Below are 12,843 nucleotides of genomic sequence, written 5' to 3' on the forward strand. Positions count from 1 at the left end.
TGAAATTGCTGGCCGTTCAATCTGCACCAAGAACCTTGGCTGGACTGGGGTGTCTTGTCCCCAGCACTCGAAAGAGAGTTGCGACAACGGATTCTTGGCAGCTTGGCATGTCCGAGATCCCCGGTCGATCATGATCGACGGAACATGTATCGAACGAACGGGTTATGAGATGCGTTCATCGAGAATCCCGGTGTGAACGCCGCTGACATCGATGTCTCGTCGATCATTGTGCTGCGTCGTGTGCGTCGCTTGACTCTTGCAGGGTGAAGTCTTCAGGGCAGGCGTTGCAGATGTGGTCTTTCGAAAAGGAGACCCTTGCGTCGTAGAAGATTGTCATTTTCATCACTGACATGCCGCAGGTACCGTACATCGTCACTTAGCACGCGTAAAGTCATGAGATTCAACCACAAAAACCGATGTTGCAGGTATAAGCATGAGCATATCGACGACTGCGGGTGGAGTTCCAGCCTTTGCGTGCATGGATACCAGACCTCAGCGTCGAGTAAACGCTTCCTCGCAAGATCACGATCATTCAGGGATTCTCGTCACGAACTCTGACTACTACATAGGTATCTTTGGAAGATTCAATACGCCAAGCACACGATAGCGAAGACGACACAAGTATATGAGCAAAGAGACGGAAATATTCCATGAACGTCGGCCTCCACTTGCTTCGTTCACATCGGCAATTGCATACTGTCGGTATTGACACCGTTCACATGGAGACAAATTTGCACTCAGCGTCGTGGCTCGCAGCCGAGCTCTCTGTGGATATCGAGCCTTTAACCAAGTGAGTGACAATCATGATGCCAAAGCCTACAATCAGAGACAGATTTATAGGCTTGCTCCAGACCCGATCTGCCTAGATACTTTATTCGTTCTCTCCTGTGACAGGGTCATGGTCTGTATAGATTCGAGGCTGTCGGCATTGACCGTGATGTTCAAGGAATTTGAGACTGGGAGTGTTCCCCTGCTGCAGGTGAGGACGAATGCCTTTGGTAAACGCTCGCTGTGGAGTGGGATCGAATAAGTTCATAGACTTGATGTTATCTAGGAGAGTGTACTTGTTTGTACTTCTGAACGACTTTCCATCTTGACCCTGTCAATGCATGCGAAAGTCTCGCTTCTTACATTGCTTCTAGATCCATGGAACATGCATCTGTTCATCAAACAGGCGAAGAGTCCAGCATCCAGCAAGCCCGATCGCCAACTCGTTCAGATTGCCCAGATCGTTGCACAGTATTGTATGAGCCTTCTTCCAGATCATGCCGATATATTCATCCTGTGCTGGGTCATTCCAGGTTGCAGATTTTCTACGTAGCACCCATTGATGTGAATCGATGTTGGTCGTGAACGCAGCGAGGTTGGGGTAAGGGTTGTAACAACCCTAATAATCACGATCTCCAGCTCCACGGCTCCTGGGGCAACACAAACTCATGATAATTGAAGAGAAGCAGAGTATGTTCTTGATCATTGCCGCATGTCATGTATTATAGCACGATCCCCATAATTCTCTGATATCAAGGAGGTTGTAAATCGATGAAAAAGAGCCAGTAGGAGCGTGAGAGATGGAACTGCTGTAATCTTTGCTACTATCTATTAGGTAACGAACGCTGAAGCGTGGACGAAGGAAGCATCACGCGACATGAATGGTGATGGTCTTGAGGAAGAAAAGACCCGATGTGAGGATGTAGATGCAGCTATTATCTGATCATCGAACTCGGATGTCATTTCGTTTCGTTAGGACACACATGACCTATACTAGCCAGATAGTGATGAAACCCAAGTCGATATAAACCATGGCGACTCGATAGATAATAAAATACTCACACCAGATCACCACTCAACCTGTCTCTCAGATCGAGCCTCAGACCGACGCGCAAAACCGATCACTCCCGTCCACCAACTCTCTTCGACCAATCGTCACCGACTCTCGCAGCATCCACAATCTCGACCTCCTTTCCCAGACCGACCATGCTGGAGTGCTCGTACCATCGGTACTTCTCCTTCCGCTTGCCGTTTCCAGCGCGCTCATCTTCGGTCTCGGTCTCAGTATCCGCGAGGCCACCATGTCCGTCATCACCGACAACGACAACGGTGTGTCCAACCCAGCCCTTCAAGCCACCGACACTCTCACCGTCCTTGCCGGAGAGCGTGTCGCTGACGTAGACGACCTGAGGAGCGAGGTGACGGAGCATGGCGACGTAACCATCGGGCGTGGTGAAGGGCATGATGTGGCTCGAGCGTGGCACGAGTGCCAATGCTTGAGTGTAGAGAGCGTCGAAGTGCGAGGTTGCGGAGTCCGAAGGCAGGATCCGAGGCGAGATGCTGGCGAGTTCGGAGCCAGGAGTCACCGCGGGTGTGCCGATGTTGCTGTAGCTGCCGCCGAGGCTAGAGGTTGCGCGAGTTGATGCGGGTTGGTAGTTGCTTGGAGGGAGAGATTGTAGGGTAGGGGTGTAGATCAGGATGAAGAGGTCTGATTGTGTTGGGTCGTAGGAAGCGGGAAGGTGGGATAGGATAGACTGTGAAAACAAGTTAGTAAAGGTTATCGAGGCCCAGTAATTCCAATAGTTCAACGTACGCCGTGTTCATTGTGATAGCTGTCATCGTGCTCGTATTCATCGACGTCAGCGCTGAGGACAATAGCCACGCTGCGCTTATTCCGGCTCTTTCCCTTGTCGTCTTTGCGGCTGCTGACTTCAGAGCGTCGCTTCTCCTCTGCCTCTTCGCTCCATCGTTCGTGGTCGCTAAAGCCTTCCTTCTCTTCGCGACGGTCCAAGCCCTCTGTACGGCGTTGCTCGGACGCATGGGGCTGGTTATCGTGCCTGTCATCCTCCATGATGCTGCTCAACGCAGCACCGGCTGCGGCACCGGCTGCAGCGACGCCAGCGCTGACCTGTCGCGAAGCATGGTCGAAGAATTGTTGCGGACTTGGTGTTCGACCGATCACGCCAGACACACGACTGAGGAATGTCTGATCAGTCCGTTGTGTTGTGCCAGTGGATCGCGATCCCTGGTAGTAGCTGGCAGCTTCACCTCCAACCGGCGGAGGCATCTGCTGTTGTGGCGGGCCACCTGGACCCGGGAATCCCCCCTGGGGATGCGCGGGTCCTCCAGCTGGATAGTTCTGTCCCATAGGACCAGGATACGGGGCTCCAGCATCTGTCGGCGGCCTAGCGGGTTTGTCCTCTGGATATTCCTCATCGCTTTCTCGCTCTGACCAAACCCATGCTGCTAATCCACCAACGGCGATTGTTCCAATGGCGATTAAAGGGACCCAGTAGCCTAGGACGGAGTTGTTGCGACTCGATCTGGATGGAGGCGGAGGAGGTGGTGGAAGGTATCTGCCATTGCGCGAGGTTGTGGTCGTGCGCTGCACTGTGCGGTCGTACGGCATTTTGGCGCACGAGTCTCCGCTACATTGGCCGGCGTGAGGTGACTTCCACGTGTAGAAGGTTGTATCCCGATGCTACACGGCGTCCGGCTCGTGTTGTTGATGGTGATGATGAGATTGATGTTGCCAAATGATCAGTCCCGAGTTGGCTGGGCGTGTGGCTGGTTGTCTGCACAGCTCTCATCAGGGCTTGCGGGGACTGGCCAAACAAAAACGGTTGCTCTGGCGCCCGGGGAAGCTCTTCCAGCTTGAGTTAGCGTCTTCTGCATCCCATTATTGCGTCAAGCCACACTTATTGTCAGTCTTGTCGATATGGCCCACCGTATACATTGCGACGTCATGCGATGCGGGCACTCTCGAGCATCCAACATTCAAGAGACATAGGGGGAAATTTATGATCTGGTGCGTGAGCAACAGTCTGATCGATCAAAATATATGCATGTGACTCCCAGTCATCGAAGATTATACTTGTGAGCAAAAGATTCAGAGCGTATCAGCCATCAGCCATCATCACTCCAACATGCAATCAACCGCCGAAATTGACCCGCAAAAAGAAGCATCGCGATTCGACAAGGTAGGCTGACAACCACATCTCTCTTCGGCAATCTTGCAAGCGGTCGCGCGATGAGTTGCAGAAGAACCGTCAAAGATTAATGCCAACACTTTATTCTGAATCAGCCTCGGCATGTCAAATACTGGCTTCGAAATCTCAAGACGCTTCTTCCAAGGCATTACACCGGAAATGAGTCCAATCGCATGTACCTAGGATTTTTCATCCTCAGTGCCCTGGATCTCCTTTCAGCATACGAGCCTAGCACAGACCCTCAGGAGCGTCAAGACCATGTGAATTGGATCTATCGCTGTCAGCATCCGCAAGGTGGTTTTCGAATGTGGCCAGGAACAAATTTCGAGCATCGAGCCAGCCCTGAAAATGCGAAATGGGACCCTGCCAACATGCCGGCAACTTATTTTGCTTTGGCGACTCTGCTCATTCTTGGCGATGACTTCCAGCGCGTGCGAAGAAAAGAAACTCTGGACTGGCTGCAACGAATGCAACGGCAAGACGGGAGCTTTGGTGAGACTTTGGTCGACGGCACCATAGAAGGCGGCCGAGATCCTCGATACGGGTATTGTGCCATGGGTATTCGCTATATTCTTCGAGGTGGAGCTCGTCAGGATCCCTTACACATCAACGGTGAAGTCGTCGGAGATGTCGACGTTGATGCGTTTGTGCGCTGTATCAATGCAGCTGTTGCATATGACGGCGGGATTGCCGATGAGAAATTCCATGAGCCACATGCTGGGTATACATACTGTGCTCTGGGCGCGTTGGACCTTGTAGACCGCTTGCAAAAGGCTGATTCGAATGGACTGTCTTCGGAACCTGGACAAGAGAAAATCATGCTGGATCCAACTCGGACTCTCCATTGGCTTGTCTTTGAACAGACGGACTGGATTGATCCTGACGAAGATGATCCGAATGACGTGATTGCTGTCGACTCTCGATCTCCCGCTCTGCTGTCCAAGTCACAAGCTGCTGAAATATCTGATTTGTTACAAAGTCAAGCTGCATCATCGTCGATGTCACAAAATCCGGAGCCGCTCCATCAATCAGCTGCGACTTCGACATTCACGCCCGTTCATTCGTCTTCAAACTCAATATCAATGCCGGTCTGTGCCGCTGGCTTCTGTGGTCGACCGCATAAGCCTGCTGATACTTGCTATGCTTGGTGGGTCTGTGGTTCGCTTCATATCCTTCCTGGTGGTGCCGAACTGTACAACCGTCCAGCTCTGAGGCAATATCTCCTCGATAAAACCCAACATCCCGTACTTGGTGGGTTCAGCAAATTCCCGGGTGATCCTCCGGACTTGTACCACTCGTACTTGGGGCTTGCGGCTTTCGCTCTCGAGAGAAACGGCGTTGTGAAGGAGATTGACGCTGGGATGTGCATCAGCGCAGAGGCGAGGGTGAGGGTGGGCGGCTTGTGGCTGTGATCCACTCGAACTCGGCCGATTTGTGTTGTGTGACTCGAACTCGGCCACACCACGAGACTTGTGATGGTTAATGATATATACACCCACAAGCGTGGTACAATCACATGTCGGTCCAACGTTCACCTCGTGCTCTGCCACCACGTCGTCTGACGGGCGCGTGTATCTCTCCGGAGAGAGGGTCCCACACGCGGGAAGCTGGTGAGGAGGGAGGAGGCGGGTATGCGATGCTGATGTTGTTGGTGATGCTGAAGTGGTCGGTGCCCCGGTTGACATTGGTGAAATTTAGCAACGCCGCCGGGTTGTGGAGTGGGAGTCCGTACTCCTCCGGCTGCGAGGAGGGCCGATTCAACTTCCGGCAATCTTTGATCGCCATGCAGAACCCGCTGAAAGCTTGCACGAAGTAAAAGGCGAGCACCGCCGCCATGTAGAACCGCTCGGTCTCTGGATCCACCAAAGTCCGGCATTCCCAGGAGACAACCGTCTCGATCAACTCCACCAGAAACATCCCGAAGCCGATCACCGGGCTGGGATGTGTCAGCAGCTGCAACAAAAATGTGATGCATCATCAGGAATGCCCACAAAATGAAAAGGCGGGCCTTCGGCCAGTACCTCGCCGTCGTGAATGGGCTCCAAAACCCAGCGGCCAACTGTAGGCACGCACACACGATGGCAATGACAACGCAGACGGCCTGCACTTTGCGACGGGCTGTTGTCTGACCCACGCTGCACATCCCAGCGTGGTCGAGATCTTGACAAAAACAAAGACGACATCTTGTTGCAGTTGTTGTTGTTGGTGCTGCTGCGAGTTTGGTGAGCTTTTCTTGGCTGTGATTGTGGACTATGGCATTCGGAGAAAAGTCAGCGGTGTTTGCATTCGACGTAGGTCGCCCACTGAAAATGCCTTACAGTCTCTTGGAATGCGAGTTGAGAGGATCAGAAGACAGGTCTAGAAAATAATCTTCTCATGCATACATACAGGGCAGGAACTTGTGTGTGCCTGCCGCAGCTCTCGGGCTGTTTTCCCACCACCTCCTATCACATCGAGACGACGACCAAGCGTGATTCCCAAGTCGGCAGGTGCCCAAATGATCATCGCTCCGGGCCTGAGAACTACCCGTCTACCTACCTAGGTAGGTACCTTGTGCCCGCTTGTGCTGTGAGTGTTCTTGGTGACTGAGCACATGCTCAGTACCTAGTAGTTTGTTGACGATTGCGCAGGCATGCAGTCATTACGGTAGTGCTTGTGGTGTCTTTCGCTGCTCTAGTGTGGGATACCGGCTGTACGATCAAGGCGATTGAGGATTACTTCGACTGGTGATCAACAACACCACGAAAGACTGATTAGTCCTTATAACTTCTGAACCTTGGAGCATACCTATGTACCTAGATACAGCACCGGTATGATGACTGAGCGTACAGCAGGTAAGGGTGAAGACTACACATTGGTTCAGACGGCGATGATCATTTGCGGGAGGTGATGGGAAAATAAGCAGGCAGGGTTGTCAATCCCAAAGCTGCAATAGGCACGCGAAGTCCTATCCATCCATATATCCATGAATACAAACGTCCCAATGTCTCTTTCTGATTCCCTCAAACCATATTCCAAGAGACTATAAGACATTCTCTTCCACACCCGTTGAAAATGGCTCGTGTGGATGATCCGCCTCAAGTGTGAACATCGCTGACTTCATTACGAGTATCACAGTTCGCAATCACTCGCACAGAAGCTCACAACCTCACAAGAGAAGTCACCACGATGAACGCCCCCACAGCCGATGGAAGCTACCACGATGCGCCCAAATATCACTCGGCGTACAGCATGTGTAATGATCCTGCATTCCTTAGGCTAGCCATTGTCACACTGGTGATGAATTATATCACCACGGTGGTTTTGTGACTTTGTGCTCGAAACAAGCGTAAGGTGACAAATCCACCAAAGCGGTGTTTCTATTGTGAGGCGATCGCGTGAGTGAAGATCACCTTGTGATGTGCACAGCAATGCAACCTTGTTGACAAAATTCACAGATCCAATGTTAAGGTTGCTCTCGTCGTATTGGAGCTCGTGGTAGAAATCTTCGTCTTCAAGTGCTCGGCGACCTCGATCAAATTTTGTGTGCCATTTTTGATCTTCAAATACATCCTAAAGCTCTGGTCTGCTGGCTTTCCGCCTGGACGGCATCTCGGGCTGCCTTAAAGCCCTGGAAGGGCGAGGCTGTGGTCGTGGGCCCATCGGAGGAGCTCGCGGAGCTACCTCCGGCTGCGACTACAGCCGGCTCGAGTCTTTTGGAAGAGTTGAGATGATATCGTTTTGCTCACGTAACACAAGCAGGCCTGAGCTCAAGCTCATCAACAAGTAACTTTTTTCGAGCTCACACCATCGCTGTCACTTTCATCACTAACAATAAATCGCAGCAGGATCAAGCCATGAGCACCTCACGCCCGAGGACGGGTGTCTCCACCCTGGGCGTGGAGAACCAGGAGATTGTCTGCGCCCTGAGCGAATCACGCGGCATCTCTCCGACCGTGGGTCTGGCCTTCGTCAACCTTGACACCAGCGAGGCCGTCCTCAGCCAAATCAACGACACACAGACATACGTCAAGACGATCCACAAGCTCTCAGTATTCAATCCATCAAGCATTCTCATCGTGGCCAGTGCTGCCAATCCGAAGTCGAAGCTGTTCGCCATCATTGAAGACAGTCTTGAGCATCTCAACTGTAACATAATCCTCCTCGATCGTCGCTACTGGGCAGAGACCACAGGCCTCGAATACATTGACTACCTCGCTTTTGCAGACGACTTGGAATCCATCAAAATATCCATTCACGGCAATTATTACGCAGTATGTTGTTGTGCAGCTGCACTCAAATACGTCGAGCTTGGCCTGGGAAAACGGTTCCCTCAACGCTCACTACGCATCAACTACGAGCCATCAGAAGGTTCGATGATGATTGACCTCTCCACCATACATGCTCTCGAACTCGTACAGAACCTACACATCAGCAAGTCCAAAGACTGTCTTTTCGGACTGATGAATCACACCCAAACGCCGATGGGCGCTCGACTTCTCAGAAGCAACATCCTCCAACCACTTACAAATGACGCCACGTTGGCTAAAAGATATGAAGCTCTTGAAGAGCTCAGCACAAAAGAAGACATGTTCTTCGCCGTCCGTCAGGCAATAAAATCATTCCTGGACGTGGACAAGATCCTCACACAACTCATCCTGATTCCCGTACGGGTGAGATTGAAAGACACCGAACAAGCTGTCAATAACATCATCATGCTCAAACACTTCATCGCTCTCGTTCAGCCTATATTCGAATCGCTTGCAGGAGCACGAAGCGAGATGTTGAGGACAGTTGCAACGATTTGCGCTCCTCACAACGTCGAACCAGTACAAATCCTGATCAATGACGTGATCAACGAAGATACAACACATGCAAAGCTTCCACTTGACCTACGCAACCAGCGAACATACGCCGTCAGATCAGGAGTGAACGGCCTACTAGACGTCGCCCGACAGACATACAAAGAGTCAATGTCAGATGCCCTGGCCCACATGGCAGAAGTCACAGAAGAGTACAAATTGCCTCTGCAAACCAAATTCGATAGCGTCCGACAATTCTACTTCCGCATTGCAGTCGAAGATCTCGACGACCGAGCACTGCCACCCATCTTCATCAATGTTTACCGCCGCAAAAATGTCATCGAGTGTCAGACACTCGATTTGGTCAAACGAAACCAAAAGACGGGGGACGCGCATGTTGAAGTCTTGCTACTGAGCGATCAAGCCGTACAAGAACTCATCACGAATTGCAGACAACATATGGAAAAGCTGTTCAAGATTTGTGAAAGCATCGCATTACTTGACATGCTCACATCATTCGCACAACTAACCACAAGCCATGATTATGTCCGTCCACAACTTGGCGAAACACTAGCAATCCAAAAAGGCAGACACCCGATCCGAGAAGTGATCCATCGCACCAAGTTCATCCCGAACGATATATACGCTACTCAGCAGAACAGATTTCAGATCATCACCGGCTGCAACATGAGCGGCAAGAGCACATACATACGATCCGTGGCATTAATAGCCATCATGGCGCAAATTGGAAGTTTCGTACCAGCCGAGTACGCTTCAGTACCCATCACGCACCAACTGTTCGCTCGCATCTCGACAGACGACAACATCGAAGCCAATGTCTCCACCTTTGCAGCTGAGATGCGTGAGGCAGCCTTCATTCTCCGCAACGTCGACCACAGAAGCATGGTCATCATTGACGAGCTCGGGCGCGGCACAAGCACACGCGACGGTTTGGCCATTGCCCTCGCCATCGCCGAAGCACTCGTCAGCAGTCGAGCACTTGTATGGTTCGCAACACACTTCCGCGAGCTGGCCGAGATTCTATCCGAACGAAACGGCGTCATCAACCTTCACCTCGCCGTCAACCTCCCACCTGACCAAGACCGGATGGAAATGCTCTACCGAGTCTCCGCCGGCAAAGTCCAAGAAGAGCACTACGGGCTCAAACTTGCCAAAGTCGTCACCCTGCCGCGCGATGTCATTGAACAAGCCGAGCATATTGCGGGAGTCCTTGAGGCGCAGACCAATAAAACCAAGAAGTACACTCGGGCATTGATCCAGGCACGACGAAGAAAGCTCATCTTGAATCTCAAGGAGCATCTGATACAAGCCAAAGAAGGCAAAATGAATGATCAGAATTTGAAGGAGTGGTTGAGCGAGTTGCAGAAGGAGTTTGTTGTTCGCATGTCTGCTCTTGAAGAGGAGGCACGAAAAGTTTGACATATCTATTTGCAATTCAGAGTTCGTTTGAGGTTCTTGCTTGAAGGCTTGCTTACCTAGAGAGCGATCGTCTGCTGATGTTTGCAATTGCTTCTTTACAAGATACCCACATAGCTTGCACGTTTTATCATTCGCAGCGTCACACTGCCCTCATAAGAGACCAACAGCCTGAAGCGAGGCTTGAGAATACGCTGGTTCTACATCTCGTTCCGTCGTCATGACCTTTGTTGATTCTAATAAATGTGAGAGATATCATAGATCCCTCCTCACAAAACATACATCCGCTTGCAATCAAACCGCAAAACCACCACTGTTAAGCTGTCTCGACTCCCCAGCCGCCTCAAAAGTCCCATTCCCAAGCCTTCGCAACGTCTGCGCCGAACTCTGCCCGGGCGCAACCCAAGTAACATTCAGTCCCCTCGAATTCAAAAATGCCACCGTCGAATTATCATACGCATACTCGAAACTCACAACGTTCGGCACCAACTGGTCATGCAACCGCGGCATCGCGATGGCTTGTGGAGCCGTCATGTTCTGATCTAGGACATGCCATAGATTCTGCAAGACCGCAGTGATAATTCGACTTCCACCAGCAGCGGATGCGACAAAATACAGAGTTCCATTGGCGTGCTCGACGATGGCCGGGGTGATGCTGCTCAGGGGACGTTTTCCCGGACGGATGAAATTCGCTGGACTCGGGATGTAGCCGAAAGCATTGGATGAGCCGGGAATGCTGAAGTCGTTCATTTCGTTGTTGAGAATGACGCCCGTCTCGGGAACCATCAGGTGGGAGCCGAAGAGCAGATTGATTGTTGTTGTCAGCGCGACGGAGAGGCCAGTTACGTCGGAGGTTACGACCGCGCTTGTTCCGGGTGTTACGAGGGACTCGAAGCCGGAAGGGTCGTAGTCGGAGACGTTTAGGGTTCGGAGAGGGTTGATCTTGGAGCGCACGGCGGAGATTGTGTCTGCGTCGAGCATTTCGGCTTGATATTCATCCAAGTTCTTCACGAATAGAGGATCACCGAGTTGGCTTCTTTGACCATAGGCGAAGCGGAGCGCTTCGTCGAAGTAGTGTGTGCTGAGGTTCAGGGTGGCGGCTTGGCCGATGTCTTTGTAGCCTTCGATGATTTTCATCACTGATAGGGCGACGGTACCAGAGGAGGGCGCTCCAGTGCTGTGGATTGTGTAATTCCTGTAGGTGATGTTCATCGGAGGACGGATGGCGACGGTATAGTTCTTGAGATCTTCCAATGTCATCGTGCCGCCATTTTGCCGAAGCGTCTTAATTGTGGTCTGGGCGATGGGTCCAGTGTAAAAAGCATCGGGCCCACGATTGGCGATGGCCTCGAGAGTGTCGGCATATCTCCTTCGAGTGATGTTGTCGCCGAGACCGAGCAGAGTCCCATTCGGCGCGAAGTCAATGGCCCTGGAGCCTCGCATTAGTCTTGCTAGGTGTCGCTCAATGTAGACAGAATTGCGTACCAAGTAGGATCGTTGACCAAGAAATTATCAATGCCAACAATGGCGGAAGCCATGTATCGGACAAGGTCTGGTGTGACGGGAAAACCATTACGAGCGACCAGAACCGAAGGCCAGACCAATCGCTTCCAGGGCAAGAGTCCATAACCTTGGTGAAGATGAGCCAATCCGCGAAGCTCTCCTGGAACGCCGCTGGCCAGACCGCCGTAGATACTGGCATTCGTGTTGTTATTGTACATGTCCTGGAACGCTGCTGCAGGCGCCGTCTCTCGGAAGTCAATGAATTCGTAACTGCCGTTTGCGCTTCTTACAAGCATCTGTAGAACGGGTTAGCAATCGTTGGAAATATCGCGCAATGTGTACTTTATCGCCTTACAAAGCCACCTCCACCAATTCCACTGTCGAGAACAAGTCAGCTTGTTTGCATCTTCGAATACCCTTCCATCGCAGTATGAACTCTCTCACCTGTGGTACATCCCAATCACGCCCACGCAAAGCGTCGTCGCGACCAGACTATCCGCCGCATTACCCCCATCCTGGAGAACATCGGTGCCTGTAACTCGACACTATGATCAGCTCGCGCACCAACCGAATCAGCAACATCATGTGACACACAACGTACCAATCCTCGAGCAAATACTCGACTCCGAAGCTACCGCACCAAGCTTATTCCCCTCGGGATCAAGCAATGTCGCCGGCCGAGCCTGAGACGAAGAAGAAGAGCCGTTGGAGCCATACGTCCAGCCATCCCAGCTCTCAGCTACAATAGTCGGGAGAGAGGACAATGCAAGGAGCAGCAGCGCCGCCGGGGTTGATCCGAAGGCTTTCATCTTTCGTACGCTGATCTCTCCAATCGTGCTGTTCCACGAGTCGCAACAAGCACAAGAACGAGTCGCGGGGAATGAAAGGCGAAGTTACAGGGAATGACACGCACGGCTCGCACGCAACCAGAAGCACCAGGCGAAAGGAGAGGATATAGAGGAGCAACAAGGGAACCTGCAAACCAATAAAGAAGGAAGGGAAGTCTATCGCAATATCTAAGCTTTTTCACCTCGCGTGCGCAAGCAACCAACCCGCACATCATGCACGTCCGATTGATCCACCCGCTCTAAACCCATTCGGGCGGATTGCGCTCATCTTCTACGCAACATCGTAACCATCGTGCG

At 51.9% G+C, this 12,843-nt stretch overlaps 5 protein-coding genes across 5 annotated transcripts; 2 read left to right on the plus strand and 3 right to left on the minus strand.

Annotated features, from left to right (window-relative positions):
- Positions 1–1,556: 1,556 nt before the first annotated feature.
- Positions 1,557–3,553, minus strand: K489DRAFT_393679 (uncharacterized protein). Its single transcript, XM_033606784.1, has 2 exons — positions 2,582–3,553; positions 1,557–2,522 (listed from the first exon to the last, which is right to left on the minus strand). Exons 1-2 carry the CDS (start codon positions 3,395–3,397, stop codon positions 1,890–1,892), a joined length of 1,449 nt encoding a protein of 482 aa, XP_033461411.1. The 5' UTR covers positions 3,398–3,553; the 3' UTR covers positions 1,557–1,889.
- A 510-nt stretch (positions 3,554–4,063) lies between these two features.
- K489DRAFT_316466 (terpenoid cyclases/Protein prenyltransferase) lies at positions 4,064–5,389 on the plus strand (the record flags this gene model as incomplete). The annotated part of the gene is made up of 2 exons (XM_033601167.1): positions 4,064–4,914; positions 4,957–5,389. Coding segments are annotated over 2 exons (1,284 nt in total), but the record flags the coding sequence as incomplete, so codon positions are not given.
- A 100-nt stretch (positions 5,390–5,489) lies between these two features.
- K489DRAFT_408759 (uncharacterized protein) lies at positions 5,490–5,894 on the minus strand (the record flags this gene model as incomplete). The annotated part of the gene is made up of 1 exon (XM_033607517.1): positions 5,490–5,894. The coding sequence occupies one exon, from the start codon at positions 5,892–5,894 to the stop codon at positions 5,490–5,492; it is 405 nt and encodes a 134-aa protein (XP_033461413.1).
- A 1,919-nt stretch (positions 5,895–7,813) lies between these two features.
- On the plus strand, positions 7,814–10,198 carry K489DRAFT_430334 (uncharacterized protein; the record flags this gene model as incomplete). Its single annotated transcript, XM_033608408.1, has 1 exon — positions 7,814–10,198. The coding sequence occupies one exon, from the start codon at positions 7,814–7,816 to the stop codon at positions 10,196–10,198; it is 2,385 nt and encodes a 794-aa protein (XP_033461414.1).
- A 66-nt stretch (positions 10,199–10,264) lies between these two features.
- Positions 10,265–12,684, minus strand: K489DRAFT_378790 (gamma-glutamyltranspeptidase). The gene is made up of 5 exons (XM_033604489.1): positions 12,300–12,684; positions 12,143–12,230; positions 12,054–12,075; positions 11,681–11,994; positions 10,265–11,624 (listed from the first exon to the last, which is right to left on the minus strand). The coding sequence occupies exons 1-5, from the start codon at positions 12,505–12,507 to the stop codon at positions 10,490–10,492; spliced, it is 1,767 nt and encodes a 588-aa protein (XP_033461415.1). The 5' UTR covers positions 12,508–12,684; the 3' UTR covers positions 10,265–10,489.
- Between the last annotated feature and the right edge of the window lie 159 nt (positions 12,685–12,843).

Source organism: Dissoconium aciculare (genome assembly GCF_010015565.1).
Source record: "Dissoconium aciculare CBS 342.82 unplaced genomic scaffold K489scaffold_4, whole genome shotgun sequence".
Classification (NCBI taxonomy): Eukaryota; Fungi; Ascomycota; class Dothideomycetes; order Mycosphaerellales; family Dissoconiaceae; genus Dissoconium; species Dissoconium aciculare.

Excerpts from the sequence above, each read along its gene's own strand:
- K489DRAFT_378790 (XM_033604489.1), bottom strand. The coding sequence starts at position 12,507 with ATGAAAGCCTTCGGATCAACCCCGGCGGCGCTGCTGCTCCTTGCATTG. Across the intron at positions 12,231-12,299 it reads GAGTATTTGCTCGAGGATTG|GCACCGATGTTCTCCAGGAT; the intron begins GTACGTTGTGTG and ends GTCGAGTTACAG. Across the intron at positions 11,995-12,053 it reads GAATTGGTGGAGGTGGCTTT|ATGCTTGTAAGAAGCGCAAA; the intron begins GTAAGGCGATAA and ends CCCGTTCTACAG.
- K489DRAFT_393679 (XM_033606784.1), bottom strand. The coding sequence starts at position 3,397 with ATGCCGTACGACCGCACAGTGCAGCGCACGACCACAACCTCGCGCAAT. Across the intron at positions 2,523-2,581 it reads GCTATCACAATGAACACGGC|TCTATCCTATCCCACCTTCC; the intron begins GTACGTTGAACT and ends TTGTTTTCACAG.